General features: G+C 48.0%; 1 protein-coding gene across 6 annotated transcripts in view; it reads left to right on the forward strand.

Moving 5' to 3' along the window:
• Positions 1 to 22,938, forward strand: part of EIF4G3 (eukaryotic translation initiation factor 4 gamma 3) — a 128,647-nt gene that overhangs the window by 85,240 nt on the left and 20,469 nt on the right. For 4 of the 6 annotated variants that reach the window (XM_082070107.1, XM_082070109.1, XM_082070108.1 and 1 more), the window contains 10 exons: positions 1,497 to 2,318; positions 8,805 to 8,893; positions 10,549 to 10,798; positions 12,840 to 12,997; positions 14,125 to 14,250; positions 15,251 to 15,361; positions 19,146 to 19,316; positions 20,282 to 20,479; positions 21,676 to 21,822; positions 22,113 to 22,349. In XM_082070107.1, coding sequence (XP_081926233.1) covers positions 1,497 to 2,318; positions 8,805 to 8,893; positions 10,549 to 10,798; positions 12,840 to 12,997; positions 14,125 to 14,250; positions 15,251 to 15,361; positions 19,146 to 19,316; positions 20,282 to 20,479; positions 21,676 to 21,822; positions 22,113 to 22,349 — 2,309 coding nt within the window. The remainder of the gene's footprint in view (positions 1 to 1,496; positions 2,319 to 8,804; positions 8,894 to 10,548; positions 10,799 to 12,839; positions 12,998 to 14,124; positions 14,251 to 15,250; positions 15,362 to 19,145; positions 19,317 to 20,281; positions 20,480 to 21,675; positions 21,823 to 22,112; positions 22,350 to 22,938) is intronic. The other 2 variants (XM_082070110.1, XM_082070112.1) reach the window with 1 other exon arrangement.

The raw sequence follows: 22,938 nt of genomic DNA on the forward strand, positions 1-22,938 counted from the left end.
TCTCGTGATGGTGATTTGGAGCTGGACCGTTGAGTCCCTGCCCTTGACTTTGAGCGATACCAACTCCTCCGTCTTGTAGAGCTGAAGCACAGGGGCTCTTGCCTTAGCAAGGATTTGCAGTCTGTGTCTTGTCATCAAATCCAAGGTGGGAGAGGGTCCTTTAGGATTTTGACTCATACTTTATTCAAAAGAAATGGGAATCACAGAATCAGTTTGGTTGGAAAAGCCCCTCAAGATCAAGAGTTCAACCATAACCCACCCCCGGCACTGCCCCATGTCCTGAGAACCTCATGTCCGTCTGTCCAGCCCTCCAGGGATGGTGACTCCAGCACTGCCCTGGGCAGCCTGTTCCAATGCCCCACAGCCCTTTGGGCAAGAAATTGTTCCCAAATCCAACCTCAACCTCCCCTGGCGCAACTTGAGGCCGTTTCCTCTGCTCCTGGCGCTTGTTCCTGGGGAGCAGAGCCCAGCACCCTCCATCCTACAACCTCATTTTAGATATAGGCAATAAGTAGTATATATAAGCGTATGTAAGTGTATATATAAGTAGTACATGTAAGTATATATATATGTAAGTAGTACATATATTAAGTAGTAGCATATATCTAAGAAGAATAAGTGTGTTAACTGGAGCACAGCAGAGCTTTGGGAGCCACGTGCTGGTCGTGGCAGGGATGTTGTTGCAAATTCTGTTGCTACTCACAGGATACGTGTGGGGACTTAGTGCACAGGATTTGGGGTCGGTGTGATCCACGGGCACATTTCACGGTGCTTTTCCCGCCCTGCTCGGTACCAAACAAACATCAAGAGGCCACGGTGCTGTTCTGTGGTGGCAGATGTGCTTAAATCCCTTTGTGGTTTTGCTTTTTTTGGGGAGACGTATCTGCGCTGATATTTAGAACAAAAAAGGGGATTGTGTCCCTGAGTCCCATGTGCTGACGTGTGATGGAGTTGAGAAATAACAAGAGAAAAAACAAATATGCCCTGTTAGTAACGGCGTGACACGTGGTACCTGTAAAATAATGGCCCATCGTAAGTTGTGGAGTCGTTCTCCCATTTCACAAGGAGGGGTCAGAGCGGCTGCCGCTGCTCTCGCCGCCAGCTCCGTTTCCCTGTGTTTTCAAAGCTGAGTTTGCCTGGGTCTTGGTGTTACAACCCCGGGCTCCTCCGAGGCGGAATCCACCTGTGGTTTCTGTCCAGAAAAATCCTATTTTCAACAGCAGTTTCTGCAAAAACTCTACGTTTTGTAACTTAGGCCTTTTCTGTAGAGGAGGGCAGTTTACCACAAGGTTCAGAAAAATAGAAGCAGCGGCTGCGTTTTTGGATTTGCCAGCTGCAGGTTGTCTGGGCTTGTCCTTTAGATGCAAATTCAGCTTCTGGTGTTTTCCTCCGAGCTTCCTGAGCAGCGACGAGAGCTGAGGTGGCTTCGAGAGCGAAGGAAAATTGAGTTGATTTGCTGTTTGTAACGTTGTTTTTTGTTGTTTTTTCTTTTCCAGAAGAGAAGCCAAAACCAGACCCAGTATTAAAACCACCTTCTCCAGTCCTCAGACCAGAACCTACCGGGGAGAAAAAAGATCAAGCTGGCCAGACGAGCGAGGCCACCCCTGCGGACACCCCCCCAGAACTCCCTGTGGCTCCATCGCCCGCGCCGGCCGCTCCCGTCGCGGCCGCTCCTGCCGCCGTTTCTAGTAAATCCACGTTGGCCGCTGACTCGGAGGAGAAATGTGAACTGGCCTCCCCGAAAGAGGAGGCAGCGCCGGCACCCAGCGCCGCACCCTGCGCCGACACGCCGGCCCCTTCGCCCGCCGCAGAGGCCGACGCCGAGGGGTGCCAGGAGCCCAGTAGCGTAGCCCCCGCTGACACCCCACTGACTGCTAGTACTAATCTAATTAATGAACTGAACGGAGTGAGCGAGAAAGTAACTGTCGGCGCGGAGAGCGCAGTAGATGTAGCCCAGGCGGCCGCGGCGCCGTTGACTGTTGAGTCGGAGGCGCCGGAGGCTGCTCCGGTGGAAGGGGACAGCGTGTCACCCCCCGCTGCTCCTTCTCCTCTTCCCACCCCTCCTGCCACCCCCCCGCCGCCTTCTCCCCCTCTCAGCGCCGCTGCTGTCACCACTATGGCTCCTTCGCCGCCTCCTCCTCCATCTCCCAGTGCCCTCCCTGGTGTCCAGGGGGATTTAGAAGGAGAGGAGAGCACAAGAACTGCTCTGAACGAAGAGGGGAAAGATGCGGAGAAGAAGGAAGAGCCGGAAGCCGACGGGCAGCTGGAGGAGAGCGCGGAGGCTCCCGGTTTAAACTTGAGCAAGAGTCCAGTCCCAGGTGAGCGTCCGGCACCGCAGTTGTGTGCGGTAAAACCGGAGGGTGAAGGAAAAGGTGTCTTTGGGGTTGTTATTCCATTGGGTGTTTCTGTTTCTATCTGTCACAAACATTTTGCCACGTGACTGTTGTTGCCATCGCAAAATGCTCGTGTTTGTTCGCAGAGACAAAAAAACCCCAACCAACCAAATGGAAAAACCTCATAATTATTGCTAAAAGAGGTGGGTGACTCGGGCGTGCATGCAGGGCTGGCTGGTCGGGGTTTGCTGTCGGGCGCACTCGCAGGGGCCGGAACGGGAATTCCGAGGCTCTTCTCTCTGGGATCAGCTGCTTGGTTTGAGTCCCGTTGATCTGGATTTACATCTGGTGCCTAAACCAGATTAACGCTCAGACCTGCAGGACTCCGGTGAACCTCTGAGGAACCGCTGGGGTTTATTCCAGCAATGCAAACGTGTGGTGGTGTAACCAGGTGGGGGTAAGTGAGGGGGCCCATTAAAGCTCTTCCCGGTGTCACACACCTCAATCAGCGCAGCCTTAATGAACGAAGCTTCTGTTAAAGGAACACATGAGCGAAATTTCCCCTTCTCCTTGCTTGGCTCAGCTGTTCTTGAAAATTCTGGAAAATAAGGTTCTGGAGGTGTAAGGACTTGTTGCAAATTACTAAGAATTTATATTTTTGTGGGTGCTTTTGGAAATCCAGGTGATTTCTCTGAGCGGTGTTACCTGCCATTGGTTTTGGTGTCCTGTCCCATCGCCACTTTAGCATTTAATGGTGTAATACAGCCCGCAGTCTTTTGGTTTGCTGTATTTTGTATAGAAAACTGGGGTTTTTTTCAGCACTTCCTGGAAATGAAACTGTGGCAAAGGAGTTAAATCAATCGGTGACTTGTGCTGGGCGGCTGGAGGGAGCACAGTGGTGCCCATTGTGCACACCCGGCGCTCTCGGAGCATTTCAATGTGCTTTTTACGCCCCGTTTCGCAGCCCTTTCAGAGCTGGGAAGCTGAGGTTTGCTTATTTAAATATCTTTTCAATTTGATGAAGTTTGAACATGAAACAAAGAAGAAAGGGTAGATTGTGGTTTGGATTTGGGGGGTTTTTAAAGTGACATTTAAAATAGGGTGAGTTTTAGGTTTGTTCTTTCACAAGCGATAGGAGTGCGATGGCATCAGTAGCATCTCGGACTGCGCTCTGCTACGGATTAAACTAAATGAAAAGCTGAGATTGGCCTCGTTCCACGTTCGTGTGATGCTGCGCGAGGTCAATATGCTGGATCTTAAATAAAATCCAATATCTAGAGGAGATCAGAAAGATCCCTTCAGTGCACCAGCCACAGGGTTGTATTGTTTTCCTGTTAATCTTTTTCTATTTTTATTTTACTGGGGTTGTTTCCCCGCTTGTTCTTTCAATCTGAGCTCCTTCATAACACAAATTAATTTCCTTACAAAGCAGAGAAATGGGACTCTTTCTGTAAATAAGATTTTACCCAGCCAGGCTCCAGCTTGCAATATTATTGCTCGCTTTGTAGCGTCCTGTAGTTTAAATTAAACAAAAAATTACTTACAGCACTTTTGGCTTTTAATTACGCAGAAGATTCATTTGAATGCTCTAATGTCGTTAGGCCAGACAGCAAACATGAGCCAAGACGTTGGCTTTGGCAACAGAGGAACAAATATGTCTCAAGTCATGGAAAAGATCACTCGAAACTCCGGTTATTATTAAAAGCTCCGTAGTTCAGGGAAAGCAAAACACTTTCCAAGGCGGTTTTTGGTGCTTTACCCCCTCTTTAATGCCGGAGAACCGTATTGCGTGTCTCTGCCAACCTTATTTTGAGCAGGAATTTCCCAGTTCTTCCTTGGAGAGGGGGATTGAGGTTTAAATAAGGCGACTGCTAATTCAGGCTGCACGCTGGAACATCCAGATGCGGAGCTTCAGGAGCGAGGACGAAGGGCCTTGTTATTATATTTATTATGTTTTGTTTCCTTGGACTAAAGGCCAAGAGTCTTTTTGTGATCTCTGGAGATCCGATAGGAATTGGGATAAGGGAAACTTCTCAAGCGTGTGGTGGTAGGTGCAAGATCTCCGACTTTTAACAAGATTTCTTTGGGGTTTTCAGCAGAATCGAAAGCAGTTTGGCTACAAACTGTACTATTTTATTTCCTTTAGTGGCAGCTGTTCTGTTTTCCCTGAGAAAACAATAATAATTATAATAAGAAGAATAATCTAAAGGCTGCAGCGCTTCCTCCTGAGTGTCCGTTGCACAGTTACAACCCAACCTGCCTAAAGCCGTGGGGTTTGTGGGACATGGATCCAGCTCCTGTTTGGCAGCACCGCTGGGACCTGCAGGTGTAATTCCCACATTTTCAACGAGGCAACAGCTTTTCAGGGATGAATGGAACTATTTCCTTGTTCCTCAAGCGCTTTGCAGCATTCAGCTCCTATCAGACAGTCAGAGATACGATACCTTGATTTTTTTTGCTCTGTACGTAGAAATTAATACATCCAGACTGCAGAGGTTTCCCTAAACATCTTTATTCTCCTGTAGTTCTTTCCTACAGCTCAAAACCAGGAGTTTTTCAGCGGCAGAGAGCGGGGCTGACCATCTGGATCCAGGAAAAGAGATGAACATGGGCTATATTCTTATTCTGCAGAAAACAGAGTGTACTTGCTTTTCCTTTTTATTTTACGCTGTATCTACTTGTAATGTCTTAAGCTGAAGATACTAATAGCAATTTTAGTTCATCCTCACCCTGCTCATCAGCATTATGCTTCTAATCCCTATGAAACGGAGAAGGTTTGGGTTTCAGAGCATTAAACGGTGAGAAACGCAGGTTTCTCACCCCGCGTGCAGGATGTTGTACCTGGGTGCGCGGTTTCCTGCTGCCGCCCGTGGGTCTGTTGGGAGCGCTCGCCGAGATGTAGGGTGAGTCCTGATGATTATTTTGAGGGTTTCAGGCCGGGCAGAGCTGTTATCTGCAAAGGGCAAGAGCTTTTAAATCATTAATTCCTACTCTTCGTTACAAGGAATGAAAATATCGGTATTATTAAGAGAACTCGGCGCTCAGCCTGCCATGCTCACCGAAAACATCGCGCTGGTTCAAAGTCATCGACGATGCTCTTGCTTTGGTGATTAAATTCTCTTTGCTGGCTGTGGGAGGGACCAGGAAATACGTGTTGGAGTGGAATTTCTGAGGACGGAGGCGCTACCGGAGACTCGAAGCCTTTAGGACATGCTCGGAATTCACTGTAATCTTCATATCGTGGCTGTTACAAGAAGCAAAGAGGAAAATAAGATGTTGATGTCCCAGGTGGAACTCCTGGGAACACAAGAAGCTGAAAGAGCTCAATACACGTTGGATTTAAATGCTTGTTTCTTGCAGAGCTACTTTATGAGGCGTATTTCAATATGAAGTAGCCTGGCTGACTGCGAGTCCCTGGGTTTCATAGGCAACTTGTGGCAATAATTGGAAATATATTGGAGAAATATCTCCAGTGCCCAGAGCTGGAAATGTAAATGGAGTGTCACCTTTCCTTGATTTGCTGCCATAAGCCACTGGAATGTATCTTCTCTCCCATGAGCTGTAAGTCTTTGCTTTAGTATTTTAATGGCACGTTGGCTGAAGAGTAGAAATCTAAGAGCTGGTGTTAATTTTTGCGTAGTGGTTGGTGATCGTGTCCAGGATAGGCCGGAAAAAAGGATGTTTTGGTTCATTTTTTATGCTTCCCAGTCCTACAGCAGCAGATTTAATTCATTTGAGCTTTGCGATGGAGTTCAAATTTTGAATTATAATTATAATAATTATTATAAATTCAAAATATAAAAGAGAAAAGGAATATCTTAAAGATGAGGGGTGTCAAAGTTTAAGGCAAGGCGGCAATAAACCGTGGCAGACGCTCCCTGTTATCCCCTCATTTCCCGCCACCCCTTCCTTTGGATCGGAAAAATGATAAGAAAGATAGCCGTGGTCGAAGAGAGAGTGATCACCCTCTTATATAGGGGGTATGACGATTATGGGATGGAATACTTCTGTTGGTCAGTTCTAGTTACCTGTTCCATCCACGCCTCCTCAAACACACCCCTCTCTCAATGGAACACGGGAAAACTTACCAGTCTTTCTTAGCTACCATAGGAATAAATCTAAACACGAGCTTCTTCAGCACTCCGTTGGTCTTGTGTGAGCACTGAGTACAGCATACGAGGAAAAATACGCAGGCTAAACCTCAGCAAAGTACAGCCACCTAAAGAACTGAGCTGAAAGAAAAATCACTAAAAGAGAACCGGACTTGTTTTTAACAAAACCAGGCCAAGGGGGAACAGGAGTAAAAATACCAATCTACATTAGAAGTCATATCTCATCTTTACATCCTTGCTAAGTGTTATAAATTCCCTTCGGCTTTCCCTGCGGCTCCTGGAGGTTCTCACGGCTGAAAGGGGGTTTTCAGCTGGTCGCAGTGTCGTCCTGCTCGGGTTTGGGCTCTGGGACATTTGACGCCTCAACTCACTTGAATTTACTCAGCGCACACGAGTGTAAATCTTCCCGTTGGGTCGGTTCCTGTAGCAGGAAGGAGAACTCAACAGGAAATAAAAAACAACCCGATGTCTGCTGTTTGAAGGGGGAAACAATCGAACGACGGCTCTGAGACACAGGCGGGTGTTACCGGCCGCAAAGAGAAGAGTTTGGGGTGAAAAGCGAGTGTCCGCTGAGCAGGATCCGCACCGTTAAAACAAGGCAAAAGCTGCCAGGTTCCTTCAGTAAACCACAGCCTTTCTATAGCTTTATTTTGCCAAAAAAATAGGTGAAGAGAATGTCTCCTTGAGAAGCCACAGTGTTAACGTCCTGACAGATGAGGAAGGAAACACCTCAAACCTTCGCCAACCCGAATCTGTGACGCTGGGTTTAGTTTTACGTGTTTAAAGACGAAATGTTTGCACCGTGGATGTTTCCCATAGTGTAGCTTGAGTGCAGCCCAGTTCTGTACAATTCAAAACCTTGGGGTGGATCCATTCAATGACTTGGCTGTGTTGAGGTCATTACTGTGCAGATGTGGCCTGTTCCTCGAAGAAATTCCCCCAAACAAGGTGTCGTATCGCAGCAGCGGGTTGGTTTTTGAAAAGCACTACATTTGAGTGGATTTGGTGGCGGGAGGGAACCATGGAGCCTCGCTCAGGTAAATCACAGCAATCCCCACCTGCACGGACACTCGCTCCGCACCCAACCGCGATTTCACCCCAAAACGCTGAGAAAACCTCGGTTATTGTTGCTCAGCTGCTGGCGGCGCTAAGAAAACCCAACCCTTGGTTACATAAGGCAAAGGTGTTTTGCAATCTCTGCCTCTTTGGCCATTTCTCAACTCTTGCACCCCGGGAAATTCGGGGTCACTGCTGGGGCTGCTCCTAAAGCTGCTCCACAGGGACGGGACGTGCGGGACTCGGAGTTCGGGAAACAGGATGATTTTTGCAGCTCTTCCACGAACCATCAGTTCTGTGAACGACCAGATGATGTTTGAATATTTGAATTAGTTGAATTAATCTTTATTTTTTAATTATCTTTTGCTTTTGTGGTGTTTAGCACAAAGATAAAAATCTGTTATCGGCGGCGATGGCTCCTGTTGGGCTTCACGTTGGGATCTTTGGGGGCGGTGGAAACGTAGCAAACCCAGTTTTCTCTTTGCCCGTAGGAACAAAACACGCTATTATTATTAACTCTGCATTTATTAGTTGCAAAGGCTTTCAAAATTGTATTTTATCATGCTAAAATAAGCGCACGCTGTGTTTTTCCACAGGATCTTCTAGAAACCAAAGGCTCGAGCTGCAAATCTGTTTGCAATAAATTCAATCACGGAATCGATTCTGTTTACGCGCCGTGTTAAATACGCACATGTGCCCAATATCAGAATTTAAACTGGTAGCGCTTGCAACAAATTACGAACATATTGGATTTTAATGGGTTTGTCTCCTCTTAATATATCGTGTGGTTTCTTTTACCCTTTGGAGGGGGGAAAAAAGCGCTTGGAGTAAATCACTGCGGATCTTAGAAATATTATGTGGTGTTTTCTTTGAATCGGTTGGCACAGGGAATTGATGGATGGGGGGTTGTTAACCGGGTTTTGAATTGAGATAGAAATCCAGCTCAGGATTGAAGGAGTTGTGCTTTTGGCTGAGATACTGGGAGTTTTGGTCTGTTTATGGTGCGGGTCCAGATGATGGTTAATCCTGAAGGTTTTGTGATCCACATATTGTTGGCAATAAACTGCTTGCTATCACAAGTACCGTTTGGAGCTTGAATGAGCACGTTTTAATGTCACACTAACGATTGTCTTATTACCTCCTTGAAACAAAACGGGGTGATATGAAGCTGAATCCTCCGCAAAGCCGCCACTGCTTCGTTTCCCTGGGTGGAAAACCCCAGTGTGAGAGGGACGCACGTTGCCCAGGGCCGAATTCACTCCGTATAATGACGTGTTGTAACAGATCTGTGCTTGTATTGCAGCCCAACCAGCCGTAACTGCACCAAAGACGTGGAAGAAACCAAAAGAGCGGACCCAGGGCACCGAGGAGGCCGCAGAGGCGGACACAGAGGTAAGGGGGAACCACAGGCTTCTTTTACCATGTTTAATGATGATGTTGCTCTCTTGAAACTGTATTTTAGACACGCTGCTTCCCAGTTGTCTCCCAAGGATCCAGCACAGATTTTTTGAGGAGGGAACTGTAATATTCCCCAGGATTTTAGTCTGGTCTTTATTGAAGCTGTTAGTTTTTCTTCCTTCTTGCCTAATATAACAACTCCCAGCATTTAAGAACATGTAACTGCTGCCCTTCCGGGGAAGGACGGGATAAAAGTGGGTCTAAATCCCTTTGCACTGCCCTGTTTTGGGTCCCCACGGCCACCATGGTGACATGGGGCAGGTTCTGATGTCATTATGATGTCATGGCCAAGCTGGGTTTACCTGATGGAGAGCAAAACCACCTCGCCACTCGTTAGATGAGTGACGCAGTCTCCGTTGCTGCTGTTCTGGTAGGGATATCGCAGGAGGGGGCTCTTTGTTTAATGTCATGGGTAAAATAGCGGTTGGAATAGATCGCAGAGGGGGTAAGAGAGTAAAAAAGTGAAAACTCAGCCTGCTCCATGCGTGTGTAAAACCTGCTGTGGGCCAGATGGGACGCAGGGCAGCGTTGCTGCTTCACTCTGGCTTTTTATTCCATTACTAGTCATCTGCTGTTTCCTCCACAACTTTCCCTTCCCACAAACATCATTGAACCTTTCTGCTCTAAAAGCAAGTTGTTGCTGAGTAAATCTGGAGTTTAGCGGACGGTACTTCATCCTTTGTATACGTGTTTGCAGCAGATAGGCTCGTGTACGCGTTATGAATTATATGAAAGCGCTTTCCCCTCCATTTTGGGGAATAGATGTTTAAAATGCTCGCATGTGAGGTGTCACACTGTGACAGACGGTCTGTGCAACAAGAAAGGTGAGGGTTGGATGACCTCAGGAAATGGAAAGCATCTCTGTGCCCGTTGTCAAGCCAGCGAGCGCGGGATGTCCTGGGCTGTGCCAGTTTATACTCTATACGCTTTCTTCATCGTTTAGCGGAGGAGTCTTGTCTTCTGGACCACTCGGCGTTTCCACCAGTGCTAATTTGTCTGAGTATTCCCTTGAAAAAAATCTGCAAAAAGCATTTGAGGGTGCGGTGCCCTCAGGCAGGGAGGGGGAAGGATCCAGAGCCTCTTTGGAGCATCCTCGATTGTTTCTTTTGTCTGATGCTTCCAGTCGTGTTGGGGTTTCTTGTGGGAGAAGCTCGTTCCCAACGCTGCCCCTGTCTGAGTTCCAAATGGGGCTGTGTCCTCCGAGAGCGCTAAAATTAACAGCCTTTAACTATTTTACTAATTAACTATTAAAAGTGTTTTCCTGAAACTGAGATGCTGAGTTGTGGCTGGATGTCATGTCACCTCCTTGATTGGGCTCTGCTCCAATTAGCAGCACACATTTAAAGGGAGGATCCCCCGAGCGAGCGCCGCGTTCACTTTAAAATTAATTATCGGTGGTTTATCTCTGGGAATGAACCGATAAATCACCTGCTGGTTTTGTGTGTTGTTCCCATATCACGGTTTAAGATGCGTCTATATTCCTGTTACATGCAAAAATGCTGGGTGAATAAAGGAGGAGTCGTTTCGCGTGTTTTGAGTTTCGGGCGGGCGTTTGTAATGTAACCTCGGTGTTTCCGTCTGTGCTTCAGCCTAAAGGAGAAGAGGAACTTTCAGGTGACAAAGTACTTGAATCTGAACAGGAGAAAATGAGCCATGGGTTTCAACTGGATCAAGACCCCTCGGAGCTTAAAAAAGCAAAACCTGTGGAAGAAAACGGCGAACAGGAGGCAGAACCCGTCCGGAACGGTGCCGAGAGCATTTCGGAGGGAGAGGGAACCGACGCCAACTCAGGCTTCACCGAGAGCTCGGGCGAGGGGCCGGTGTACCAGTACAAACCAGGTAAATCCTGTTTCAGACTCACGTGTTGGCTCCGATTTCTGTCCCTGTTTTGGGGCTCCCTGCGGGATGGGCCGTTCCCGGGGGGCTGGAAGCGGCTCCAGCGTTTCGCTGCATCTGGCTCTGTCGGGATCCACCAGGAAACGGGCTCAGAGGCTTTTTTGGGGAAGCACAAGAGGGAAATGGGTTTTCTCCAAGAATTTGCGTTTGTTGCGTGTGTGAGTGTTGGCTGCGGCGCAGTGGAAATGACGGCACATTGGTTCCTGTGTGATCAACAAGAAATTCCGTATAAGCAGACGTAGTTCTTAAATACGAGATTTGAAAGTTATGATTGGGTACAAAGTGCAAGTATATGTGTTTATATAAATTTATCTTCTTGGCTAAGCAGTTGAATAGATCTTCAGTTTTCTAGAAGAGGAAGGAAGGGAAAAGAAATGTAGTTTTCAATCCAGGCTCTGCTGTTAAACTGTGAGCACGCAGTTCTTTTGATACAATAATTCAAGCGTGGGCTCCAGGACGCTCTCCTTTCCTTGCTGGCTAGCACTGGATATAGTCTCCCAAAGGGGCGGTTTTGTTATTTATTAAGAGATCTAATTTGTAGACCTAAACCTCAATTAACTCACCTGTTTAAGAGAGACCTTTAGACCGACTTAGTACTCATCCGCTACCAATTTTTAAGCGGTTTATTATTCAGGTGAAGCTCCCACAAAATAAATTAGTGATTTTCTTAAAAGCTCAGAAATGAAAGAGTATAAAATAAAAGACAGAAGGACCATGAGAGCCTGCACAAGGTATTGGACAAGGAGCCGCCACCATGAAGTGATTACCCTGCGGTTGTTATTTCAGCGCTGCTTTGTTCTGACAAAGACCCGAGTTGCTTTACTTTAATTAATTTAGCACTATGGTATCGTTTGGGGAAAACATAGAGGCCTCTCAATAGTTTCCCACACACTCACCCATTTGTTCGTTAAGCATGTCTTGTCGTTAACCCGTAATTCATCAGCGGTGTCTCCGAACCCGTCGGTGCAGCCGGAGCTGGATCGATCCCTCGGGAGGCAACGTGCGTTGGGCTGGTCAGCCGCTTGCTGCCATAATCCACAATTTCAAGTGCGCTTTTGCTAAAAAGAAGGATTTTTGCCTGTTGGTCGAGCAGAGGAGTTGTGTGTTGTGTCCCCATCTCTCCCATCCCTGGGGATCCTGTTTGTGACACTCCTGGCTGCTTTTCACCTTAAAACAGCTTGTTTAGATCCTTCCAGGAGAAGGAAACGCCACGTATCAATTGTTGCGTGTTGCTGTCGCTGCTTTGCCATGATAAATGGAGGGTGCTGGGGCACAGGGCACGGGCAGGTGGCCAGGAATTCTGGCCAGGATACAGCGAGGCAGCCAAAGCCTTTTCTGCACCTCTTGATCCTGAAGCTCCATAGCAATAAAACTGCACAGAGAGCTAAAAATGGTACTTACCTTTGTGCATTTTCATTCCCAGTTATTAAAACTGTAGGTTTATATTGTCATTTGCATCACTCCTGCCCAAAAAGCCCTCTGAAAAAACGGGTGAGAAGTTGGAATGTTTAGAGCGTGGCCTGCGGTTGTGGGTTTTCTTTTGGTTCCCAGCGTTATCTCCAGTGTGAGTTGTTCAAACTCGGTGTTTTCTCATCCTCAACGGCTCTTGTTGTTCTGCACGGTGCTCTGCGCAGCTCTTGCTCCATGTTCCACAAAACCAGCCGCTTTAACTTTTGCATTTTCACCCAGAAACTGAGAATCGTCCCCGTTTTGTCCCATCACACGAGAGAGCGAAAGTCAGAGTTAAAACGAGCTGACGTGCGTTAAAACTGGGATCAGCGCTGAGTCCGTGCGTGGTTGCAGCTGGAGTTGGCTACGTGCTCCCCATCTTTACGTTCCTTTAATACAATGTGTTTTCCTCTCCTCATCGCCTTCAAAATTAAAATCTTGTAGCAATCTCTTCCCTTTGGGTTTCCCGGCACCGCGTCCCGCAGAGCACAGGGTTTTGTTCCGTACGAACCTCAGGCACCTTCTCTCGTTATAGAGCAGTGGAAGCCCCTGGACCCGGAGGGGAAGAAGCAATACGACCGGGAATTCTTGCTGGATTTCCAGTTCATGCCGGCCTGCATCCAGAAACCCGAGGGGCTGCCCCCCATCAGCGACGTGGTGCTCGACAAGGTGAGAGGAGAGCCCATCAAACAGGTGCGTGCAAGGGGGTTTTAATATCAATAAAGATCCCGAATGTGTGTTTTATCCCTGGGCCGTTGCGGCGCAGACTTAAGTTGGGAAGGGGGAGCCTTTGGGTGGTGTCACGTCACAAAATGCTTCAAATAGAGGCGTTGGCGCCTAATGAGTGGACGCTGATAATTTAAAAACAGAAGTGTTTTTAATGGTCTCTACCTGGATTAAGTTACACCAGGTTGTTATTAAAATGTAAAATGATATAACCGCGAAGAGCTATGGACACAAACCAAGCAGGACTGAACGGAGAGGCAGTGGCTTTTATTAGATCAATTCTATGGTTAGAAAGGATAAGCAAACTTAGGGGCAAACTTTTTTTGGCCTGAAACAGTTGTGTCACTAGTTATGAGTTGATCTAATAAAAGATCTTGAAAACCTGGACCCTCAGGAAGTTTTGTGGTTCTTATCCAGCCTTATTACCCGTGATTTTCTGCGCTTATTGAAATACTGATGACACCAAGACCTTCCTCTCCCCTCCGTTAGAACTATGTAGCTCATTGATTTTTAATGTAACCACTCCAGACTCGATCTTAAGATTCAAGCCCAGCTCAGGGTTTAGTTGATCCTCGTGTGCAGAAGCATTTCCACCCTGAATTTCATACCCAGACAATTTATAAAACGCAACTTTGCTCCCCAAACCATTTCATCCACCTACTCGTTTTCCGTGGTTGCTGCTCACCGTGCTCTCTGCTTCCAAGCTTCCTTGGTCGGTGTCGGTCTCGTTAACACAAACGACGTTTCTCTGAGGGAAAGCAGCAGTTTTGTGATCCTGAACCAAGACTCTCATGTACATTTTGCAGAAGACAGGCCCGTCTCACCATAATTTTATCCTCCATAAGTCACGTTCAGGCCTTGAAATGTTTCTGAACTCCACCTGTTTCCTCAACAGCCACCTGCAGAAGACATATTTTATATTAAATGCGTATTTTTTATATATAGGTGAAGCATAAAACTTGTGCAGTTTGTTAAAAGCATTCATTTGGATGTTAAATGTTACGGTTTAGCAGAGATTGTGGACTTGCCTGAGCTTCGGCAGCTGCAGCGCCCGCTGAACAGATCCCGCGTGTTTGTTCTGTTCCGCAATTCAGGTCAATCAGCCGAAATTGCCGCTGAGAACTCTGGACCCTCGGATTCTGCCTCGAGGACCCGACTTCACGCCGGCCTTCGCTGACTTTGGGAGGCAAACCTCCGGCGGAAGGAACGTGTCTGGAAGTGTGAGTTGACCCCAACTTGCTCATTTAAAAACCGGCCTTAACAGCGCCGAAGTCCGTCCTCACGCTTTTGAGCCTCCTCCGATGCTCCGGTGGTTCTGGTTTTGTCGGGGTGAATGCAAGGGTGGCGTTTGCTTGGCTGTCAAAATTTAGGCGAATTAGAAAAATGTCGCGGATGTTTTTAACTGGTACGTATTGGTCTGGAGTGGATTTGATCTCCTTCCCCTTTTCCCGGTGCGAGAGGAGCGGAAACGCGTTTCCACACAGAGGATCTGGCAGTCGCGCGTGTGCAAACGCACATTTCTGGTACAACAAGCTTGTGCCAATAGAGTAAATCAACTTTACTAACCAAAACAAAAGGAATATACGCAGCCTGTGTATATTGCTTCCTCTGCTCTTCCACATGTTGCTTTGCTTGGGTCCCTTCATTCCTTGGTTTCCTGCCTTTTCCTCTGCTTTTCCTTTCACCCAAAGTCTGGCTTTGCCCAAACTCTGAAATCCCTCTGAGTTCTTCCTTCTTGCCTTTGCCGTGCCCCGTTCTTGGGGTGCGGGTACCCTGGCGCGGTGCCAGCCGCAGCTGCTCCTTCAGCTGCAGCCACTGATTTTTCATCCACTTATTAAGATACATCCACTGTATCCATCTAGATGACATAACCATCATTTATCTTTCAAAACCTCTGCTTTCAGAAGAGTTCTCTGAATGACCTTGACTTCCAAGCACGCAGGTTTCCGGGAGCTCTGAGTCCGACCCGGCGACGTGGGGTTGGTTTGAGAGCGCTCTCGGTTCCGGGGTGCGCGTCCATCTCTTGGAGTAGCTTCGGTGTCGTGGTTTCCCTCGAAGTGCCGCTCGGTCCCGAAACCTCGACGCTGTTTGAGGTCAACATCGCTTCCTAGGTTTAGGACTTGCAGATTGTTCTCCGGCGCCTTCTCTCCTTTGGTGTGCTGAATGTCCCGAGCCTCACGGCGTTTTTAACGGCCCTGTCGCTCTTTTGTTTTTCCGCAGGCCTGCAAAGTGCAGAGCAACCCTGGATTGCCGTCCCTGGCTCGGTGCGGTTCCCCAGCATGCCCTCTCTTGGTCTCGCCTCACCCACCCTTGAGGAACCTGCCGATAGGGGTAAGCCAAATCCCCCTCTTCTCCCCCCAAGAAATCTTTGCACCTTTTTGTAGAGTTGTCTTTTATTTTATCCCCTAACGCCCACTGTTGATAGAGAACAACCGGTAGAAAACTTTACAAAAAGGTGCAACAGCGTTTAAAGAAAATAAAATAAAAATAAAAATAAAAAATAAAAGGAAACAAGACTTGCATTGTACCCCTCTAGGCAGCCTTCAGTGGTGGGTGGGACATCACCAGCTGAGGGCATGCTGGGACGTTGGCCTGAGCGGGATCCGCGAGGGGTCTGCACTTTGCAGACCTGTGGAAAGGGGGAGAGAAGGTAAGTCCCGCTTACCCCGTTCATTTGGAGCATTCAGCACATAACATGCATCCTACATCTGCGCCTGTCCAGAGCAGAACCTCTCTTTGCGTTATTCCGGAGGAGGGTTGGAAGGTGACGGTGTTGCAGGAGCCCTGGGACGCCAGCGGTTAGAGGATGAGAGGCTTTTCAGCCCTGAGCAAAACCAGACGTTGTTTCCTCGTGAAGCATGGCAAAAATCTGCGCATACGCTCTCCGTCCACGCGGTCATTGCACCTCTCCAAAGGCCATGCCCATAAACCATTAAACCCCACCGCCTCTTCCTTGCGCTCTTAGTAACGTGGAGCGGCTCAGCGCTAACAAGCTTTCGGCACCTCGAGAACCTTTTGTTTTGCTTCCTTGGCTTTTGTCTCCGTTTCCTTCTTTTCGCTTAACTGCGTTGTACGACTGTGCGTAGAACTAACGAACGTCGCATCAAACAGCACAAGGGGCGTGATTACACAGGAGTAAAATACGGCCAGTTTTGGTGTGGAGGAGCAGTTGGGGGAGCACGGCGGGGAAGGAGGTGGAAAGGCAGGGAAGGGGGGTCGGGGAGGACGGGTCTGTGCCGGGTAGGATGCTCTTACCCTTCTGATAGGTGATGGAAACTCAAGTCGCCTCCATCCTTGTGCGTCCTGGAGTCACTCCTGGCTTCTCCCCTCATTTTCACCTTCTCCATTTGAAGCCTGTTGGAGGGGAAGAAGCAATTCCTTAGTTTACTGGATGTTTTTTTGAAATATTTTGTATTGTCATTTTAAAACCTGTGTGCTGAGAGCGAAGCGGACGTGAAGGAGAGCACCAGGTCGTGCTCTGCAGTGAGTTTTTGGCTCCTCTGCGGGAAGTTTATCCCCGTTTCCTTCCGTTTTCCTTTTTTCTCCCCTCTTCATCCTCAAGACAGGTAATTCAGATGAATGTAGTAACATCTGGTAAACACTTCTCCGTGCCTTTGGTGGACAATATTATTTCAGTGCAAGCTGGAGCGCTGTGATCGCAGGTGCTGCAGGGCCCTTCCTATTTACTTGCACTGGGTTCCAAGGAGCAGGCTGAGCGTGAGCTCCGGAGCCTCTTTAACTTGCTGCTTTGTCAATTTGGAACCAAAAAACCTCCTGGTTTTTTTTCCGTTAGAAGTTTGATGTGCGTATTATTTATTCAAAGAAGGCTTCTGTTCACTGCTTTTAAAACCTAATCGCACGTCGAACCAAGTTATTCACAGATACTAAAAAAATACAACCTTAATGAAAGTCTTAGCTTTATTAATGCACTTAAAGGTATCGAAGGCAGCAGATTTAGGAGGGTGTGACATAACGTGCTGATGTTCAGGCGATGCACACGGGACTTTTGCATCCATCAGGGTTGAAGGGAAATAGTCGCCTCCTTCAGGGAGGTGATTTTGCTCTAAAAGCCAACGATTCGGCTTGACCTAAGGAAGCACCGTCGCTCTGTCCTCGCGTCACACAGCCCAGTTGTGCCTGGAAAGTCCTTCAGGTGCAAGAGACGGGTTGGCCACAGGTCACCTCTCGTCTCCACCCGCGTTCCTGCAAGAAATGAGCCAAAAGTTGTGATTTTCAGGGCACGCTGCCAGTCTGGCTCCGGTTCCACCAGCGAGGAGTGTGTGATGAGGTTTAGCGTGGCTGAAACCCGTCGCTGTTCTCTTGCGTTATTGTCTGGTTTTTCAGCTGGAGGGAAGTTTCTTCTTTCTGCAGCCGTATATTTACAGTTTAGTTAGAACCCAGGCAGCAAAATTGTGTGAAATTACCTAAAGCCAGAGGTGGGTGTCTCAGTGCAGGGCTGCAAAGCGTTGTACCGGTGTTGGTTGAGTACAGGGGGTCGTAGGGAGGGATTGACTGGTTTTGGAAGCATCCAACACCCAAAAGCATCGTCAGGACTCATGTTCTCGCTGACTTGTTGCACTGTTGGTTTCCCTGGAGCGATGAACTCGTGCCGTTGCGTTAGAAAGTTTGAAGGAGTCCGGTGGGTCATTTCTGTGCGTGCCAGCGAATCTGAACGCAGGTCGTGGTACACGGTGGGGTAGCATTGAACATGCCGCGCCGTGCACCCTTTGCGTGCACGGCCTTGGTGAGCACAGGACACCGCGATGCAAGGTCCTTGTCCTTTGACAACATCTTGTGCTGTTGTCACCTAACGAAGCCCAAACGAGAACTCCAGCAGCGGTGGTAATTACGTCCGTTCGTTTTCATCGGCAGCGCAAGTTTATGTCATTGAAGCCAAGCGATTCAATTCACACATACAAGCTCCTGCCTTTTAAGGAGGTTTTTGTTTGTTTTTAATGGTGCAAAAATGGGTTTGGGACAGATAGGTGACAGGAGAGGCACCAGCTGAGAGCGCTTTCCTTCTGTATTCAGTGAGGCTGTTTGAATAGCTGAGATGGTTTTGCCTCTCTGGTGCTCGTTGATTCACTTTGTTGGACTCGACGATCCCTGTGGGTCGCTTCCAACTCAGGACATTGTGTGATTCTAAAGAAATGTTTTTAAAGGCCCATATTTCATGTGGAGTTTGCCTACTGCCTCATGAAGAGATTAATTACTTCTCTGGAAAGTAACAGCGTTTTTTAATGGAGTTTTGTTGTTGCGCTAATTTTTACATTGAGGTTGGACGTTTCTAATAAATGAGTTCAGAAATATGAAGTAGCGCAGGGGAAGAGTAACCTACCAACAACCTTTGGTACCTTTAGTCCTTAACCAGAAGCTCCCAGGTGGTGAAGAGGGAGTTTGGGGGTGTCTTGTGCCCTATCACTTGTACAATTAATGAAAACCCCCCCAGTTTTTACACAGGAGCATCGTGTTAAACGGGGTTATAGAGAAACGCATGATGCTGTTTCAAACTAAGTTTCTTCTCTTTCTTCTTCTGTGAAACTACAAAGAGTTTGACCCACCTTTGTTAGGATCCATGTTTCTACAATGCAGGAGCAGCACTGATCTGCTTTCAGTGTTTTATATGATTCCTGTCTCAAAATGACTCTGTTTGAAGCAATCTCTGGTAAAACTTAACATTTTTAGCAGAGCTGCTCATTTATCGTTCCCTAATCACTTGGGATGGCATGTTTGAAATCCACCTGTAAGGGCTGATTTAATCCTTAATTACACCCTTGCTACGGTGTCTCGTTCCGCAGTTTCTGGCTCTCCAGAGGCCGTTTTGGTCCGTCGGGTTCAGTTCTGCGGTGCTTCAGTCCGGAGCATCGCCAGTGCGTGCAGGCAGCGCTCAGCCGGATCTGTCTTGTGAAAAGCTGCCCAAGAGAAACACTTCTGGTGTCTTCGTGTTCTCTCCAACCACCCCAGACCAGTGTGTTGGGTCGGAGGAGGCCTCAAAGCTCTAGGACGAGTTGCTGGTTGTCGGCGTTGCCATCAGCGGGTGTTGACGCGCTCCCCGGAGTGTTTTATCGAGGTGCGAGTTGAAAAGGGGGTATAACAAGGAATGTTTTTGTCCTAGTTGTTGAATGTTGGACCGAGGAGATCTCAGCCAGGCCAGAGGAGAGAGCCCAGGAAGATCATCACGGTGTGCGTGAAGGAGGACGTCCACCTGAAGAAGGCAGAGAACGCCTGGAAGCCGAGTCTGAAGAGAGAAAACCAAACCGAGGACCCGGAAAATGTCAAAACCCAGGTGAGAGCGTTAGCGAGCAGTTCCGAGTACAGTCTGTAACAGGAGAGGACGGTAACTCACCTTTGCTGGTGCGTAAGCCACTGAAAAAGGGCAGTGAATTCCAGTTTGAATCACAGCTTTCCTCTACCTCGATGATTTATTTTTTCATGTGTTTACTCTTGACCTGGAGTTTAAATGGCAATCCTGTGTTTTAAGCGAGTCTAAATAAGGAACACCAGACAACCTACTACCTCTCTTCCAGGATTGGTTTTCTGTTGCTATTTTACTTGACTATTTCTGTCTCCGTTCTAAAGCAAACAACCTCAAACTTCCATCACAGAACTTGCTTTTCATCCCCTTTTAGACGACGTTTCTGCCCTGAAGCTCAGCAGGACTGAGGTTCCTCTGTCGGTTTGTCCTGCCCAGCCCAACCGCGCCGGCTCTGAAGTTTTCTCTGTCCTGTCCTCCCTGGGCAGAGCTGTTTGCCTGATGCTTAAACTTGTAATTTGTAGGCTAAGTTGGGATAGTTTTGAAGGACACTGGAGTTCTGTTCTAGGGGCTAACGGCAGCGTTGTTGACCTAAATATCATTATAGATAGAAAAAATGTGCCTTAAATATAGGAAAAGTTGGTTACTTTAGTTGAGGGAGAAGGCGGCCACTCCCTGTTAATTTATATCTCATGGCTAACCTGATATCAAGAGGAGTATATCAGCTGGGTGACAACAAGGACTTTGTGCCTCTGTCGCACTTGGAAAAAATATTGGGCTGTTTCCAGAAATCCTGCCCCGCAGCCTCGGTCGTGGCGGCCGGTTGCTGCGTTAGGGCTGGAGCTGTGCCATGCACACGTGTGTGTCTCTGTGTCGCTCAGCTTCCTAGAAGGTTCTACAGGGCATCATCTCCGTTCACCTTTAAGATGCATCTTTGCTTGTTCCTGAAACCACCTCCTTGATTTGTGCTGAAAGGTAATGGTTTTTCTGTCGTTCAGGAGCTGTTCCGCAAGGTACGAAGCATCTTGAACAAGCTGACACCCCAGATGTTCAACCAGCTGATGAAGCAAGTGACGGACCTGACGGTAGATACAGAAGAGAGGCTGAAAGGCGTCATCGACCTGGTCTTCGAGAAGGCCATCGACGAACCCAGCTTCTCGGTGGCCTATGCCAACATGTGCCGGTGCCTCGTAACGGTAAGAGCTGGCAAAGTCAAACACGAAATTCCACTTCACGGTGAATGTTCTGCGTGTTATCCTCACAGACTGAGTGACAGTAATACAAATGTGGCAAGAGCAGAGTTAAATGTTAGTTTATAGAATCATAGAACCATTTTGGTTGGAAAAGCCCCTCAAGATGATCGAGTCCAACCATAACCCACCCCTGTCCCCGCCCCATGTCCTGAGAACCTCATGTCCATCTGTCCAACCCTCCAGGGATGGTGACTCCAGCACTGCCCTGGGCAGCCTGTTCCAATGCCCCACAGCCCTTTGGGGAAGAAATTGTTCCCCACATCCAACCTCAGCCTCCCCTGGCGCAACTTGAGGCCGTTTCCTCTGCTCCTGGCGCTTGTTCCTGGGGAGCAGAGCCCGACCCCCCTGGCTCCAAGCTCCTTTCAGGCAGTTCAGAGATCAGAAGGTCTCCCCTCAGCTCCTGTTCTCCAGCTGAACCCCCAGGTCCCTCAGCCGCTCCATCACACTTGTGCTCCAGCCCCTCACCAGCTCCGTTCCCTTCTCTCCACTCGCTCCAGCACCTCAAGCTCTTTCCTAAGAACCTAAATAAAAATAATCTACATGATGGATAATCTACAAATCTAAAAATAAATAATCAATAATCTACGTGATGGATTTCTCTGCTCCATTTGAGAGCTTTGCTTGGCGTGCTGTGGTGTTTGGAGTTGAGGACTCTCAGCACTTGGCTCTCCCTGGTCACACGATGCCACGAGTGACGTTTGGACGCTCCAGTTTCTCTTTTCCAAGGGGAGCCCAAGGCACCGAGCTGAGCTTGGGACAGCTCATTGTTCAGACTGTGAATTTTGGGACAAAATAAGCTCTTTGTCCCCTGATCTTTCATGACATGCAATGAAGGAGCACAGCTCCACAGCCTTCAGCCCATAAGGAGTGTTTTTAAGCAGCGTGTCTTTTTAAAGGATCCCACGGATGGAAATGTAATCTGTTTCTGGGCAGAGGTGGCGTCAGCCAAGTTTTGAGTGCGACTTTACATGTGAAATGTAAAACTCCGCTGGAAATGGTGACGTGATGCTGAACTATCGCAGCTTGCCTTGCTGAATATGAAGCGCATAACAAAATGTCATGGTTGGCTTATGGGAAACGTCACTTGTACGCAGAGCTTTGCTGTATTTCTGCTGATGTTTTTCTTCCTTCTCCTCCAGCTGAAGGTGCCCATGGCGGACAAACCCGGGAGCACGGTGAATTTCCGCAAGCTGCTGTTAAACCGCTGCCAGAAGGAATTTGAAAAGGACAAGGCTGACGATGACGTCTTTGAAAAGAAGCAGAAAGAACTTGAAGCTGCTACCACTGTAAGTGGTATTTTTCCCCATAAATTTGCAGAGCTCCCACTGGAAATGAGCTCTTTTGAAGATGGCACTTGATTTGGGGGGAATTTTGGAGTCGAGAGTTTCATTCTGTCACTGTGGCTGCATGTAATAAAAAATATTTGCCTTGGTTAGCAAGTTTATAGCACCCTCTGTTTTTTTAAGAGAAAAAGAGTAAACAGGGACAACAGCAACTATAGACGTAAAACTGGACCTTTTGAAGGGTTCTCTCCTCTGCAAACATGTTTTTTTAGAGCCGTTTTTCTGTTTTACAGCCGGAGGAGAAGACGCGGCTCCACGACGAGCTGGAAGAGGCCAAGGACAAAGCCCGACGGCGATCCATCGGGAATATAAAATTCATCGGCGAGCTTTTCAAGCTCAAGATGCTGACGGAGGCGATCATGCACGACTGCGTGGTCAAGCTGCTGAAAAACCACGACGAGGAGTCCCTCGAGTGCCTTTGCCGCCTGCTCACGACCATTGGCAAGGACCTGGACTTTGAGAAAGCAAAGGTGGGGCAGGGCCGGAGGGAGAGGCGAGGGTGGAAAAGTGGGCGTGGGGTGTTTTTAGTTGAGGATTTACTTTTTCTTCGGGAATTTCTGTACGGCACGAGGAAATGATTCGCTCTTCTGTGCATGTTTTGGCATGACCTGGCCTCCCTCTGCCCCTTTCTAGTAGAGTCTGTATCATTTTGAATGGTGTTCTCCAGTTTCCTTGTTTCAAATATTACATCCGAGCACACAGGGTATGCTCAGCATATCCCATGTGTTTCTTCTTCCAAATAGAATTTACCTTTTATCCATAGTTTCCAAAACATTAACACTTAGAGTTGTTTCTTTACCACTGACAGCTTGTATTACCTACAAAATCTACCACTGAATGTATTGTTGGGGTTAAATCTCAAACAAACCTCTGATTAACGGGCCTAAACCCCCACCTGACCCTTGGTGGGTGCATTTATTTTGTGTGACGGTCGCCTCCAGCTCCGCTGCATTGGAGCAGCTGGTTTGCAACTGCAGCGCTCCAGCGTCTCCTCCCGACTGCCCAACAAACGGCTCTGGAGCGCGGAGCGTGACGCACTCGATGAGCTTCTCCTGGCAC

This window comes from Streptopelia decaocto, assembly GCF_964273445.1.
Source record: "Streptopelia decaocto genome assembly, chromosome: 20".
NCBI classification, from domain to species: Eukaryota; Metazoa; Chordata; class Aves; order Columbiformes; family Columbidae; genus Streptopelia; species Streptopelia decaocto.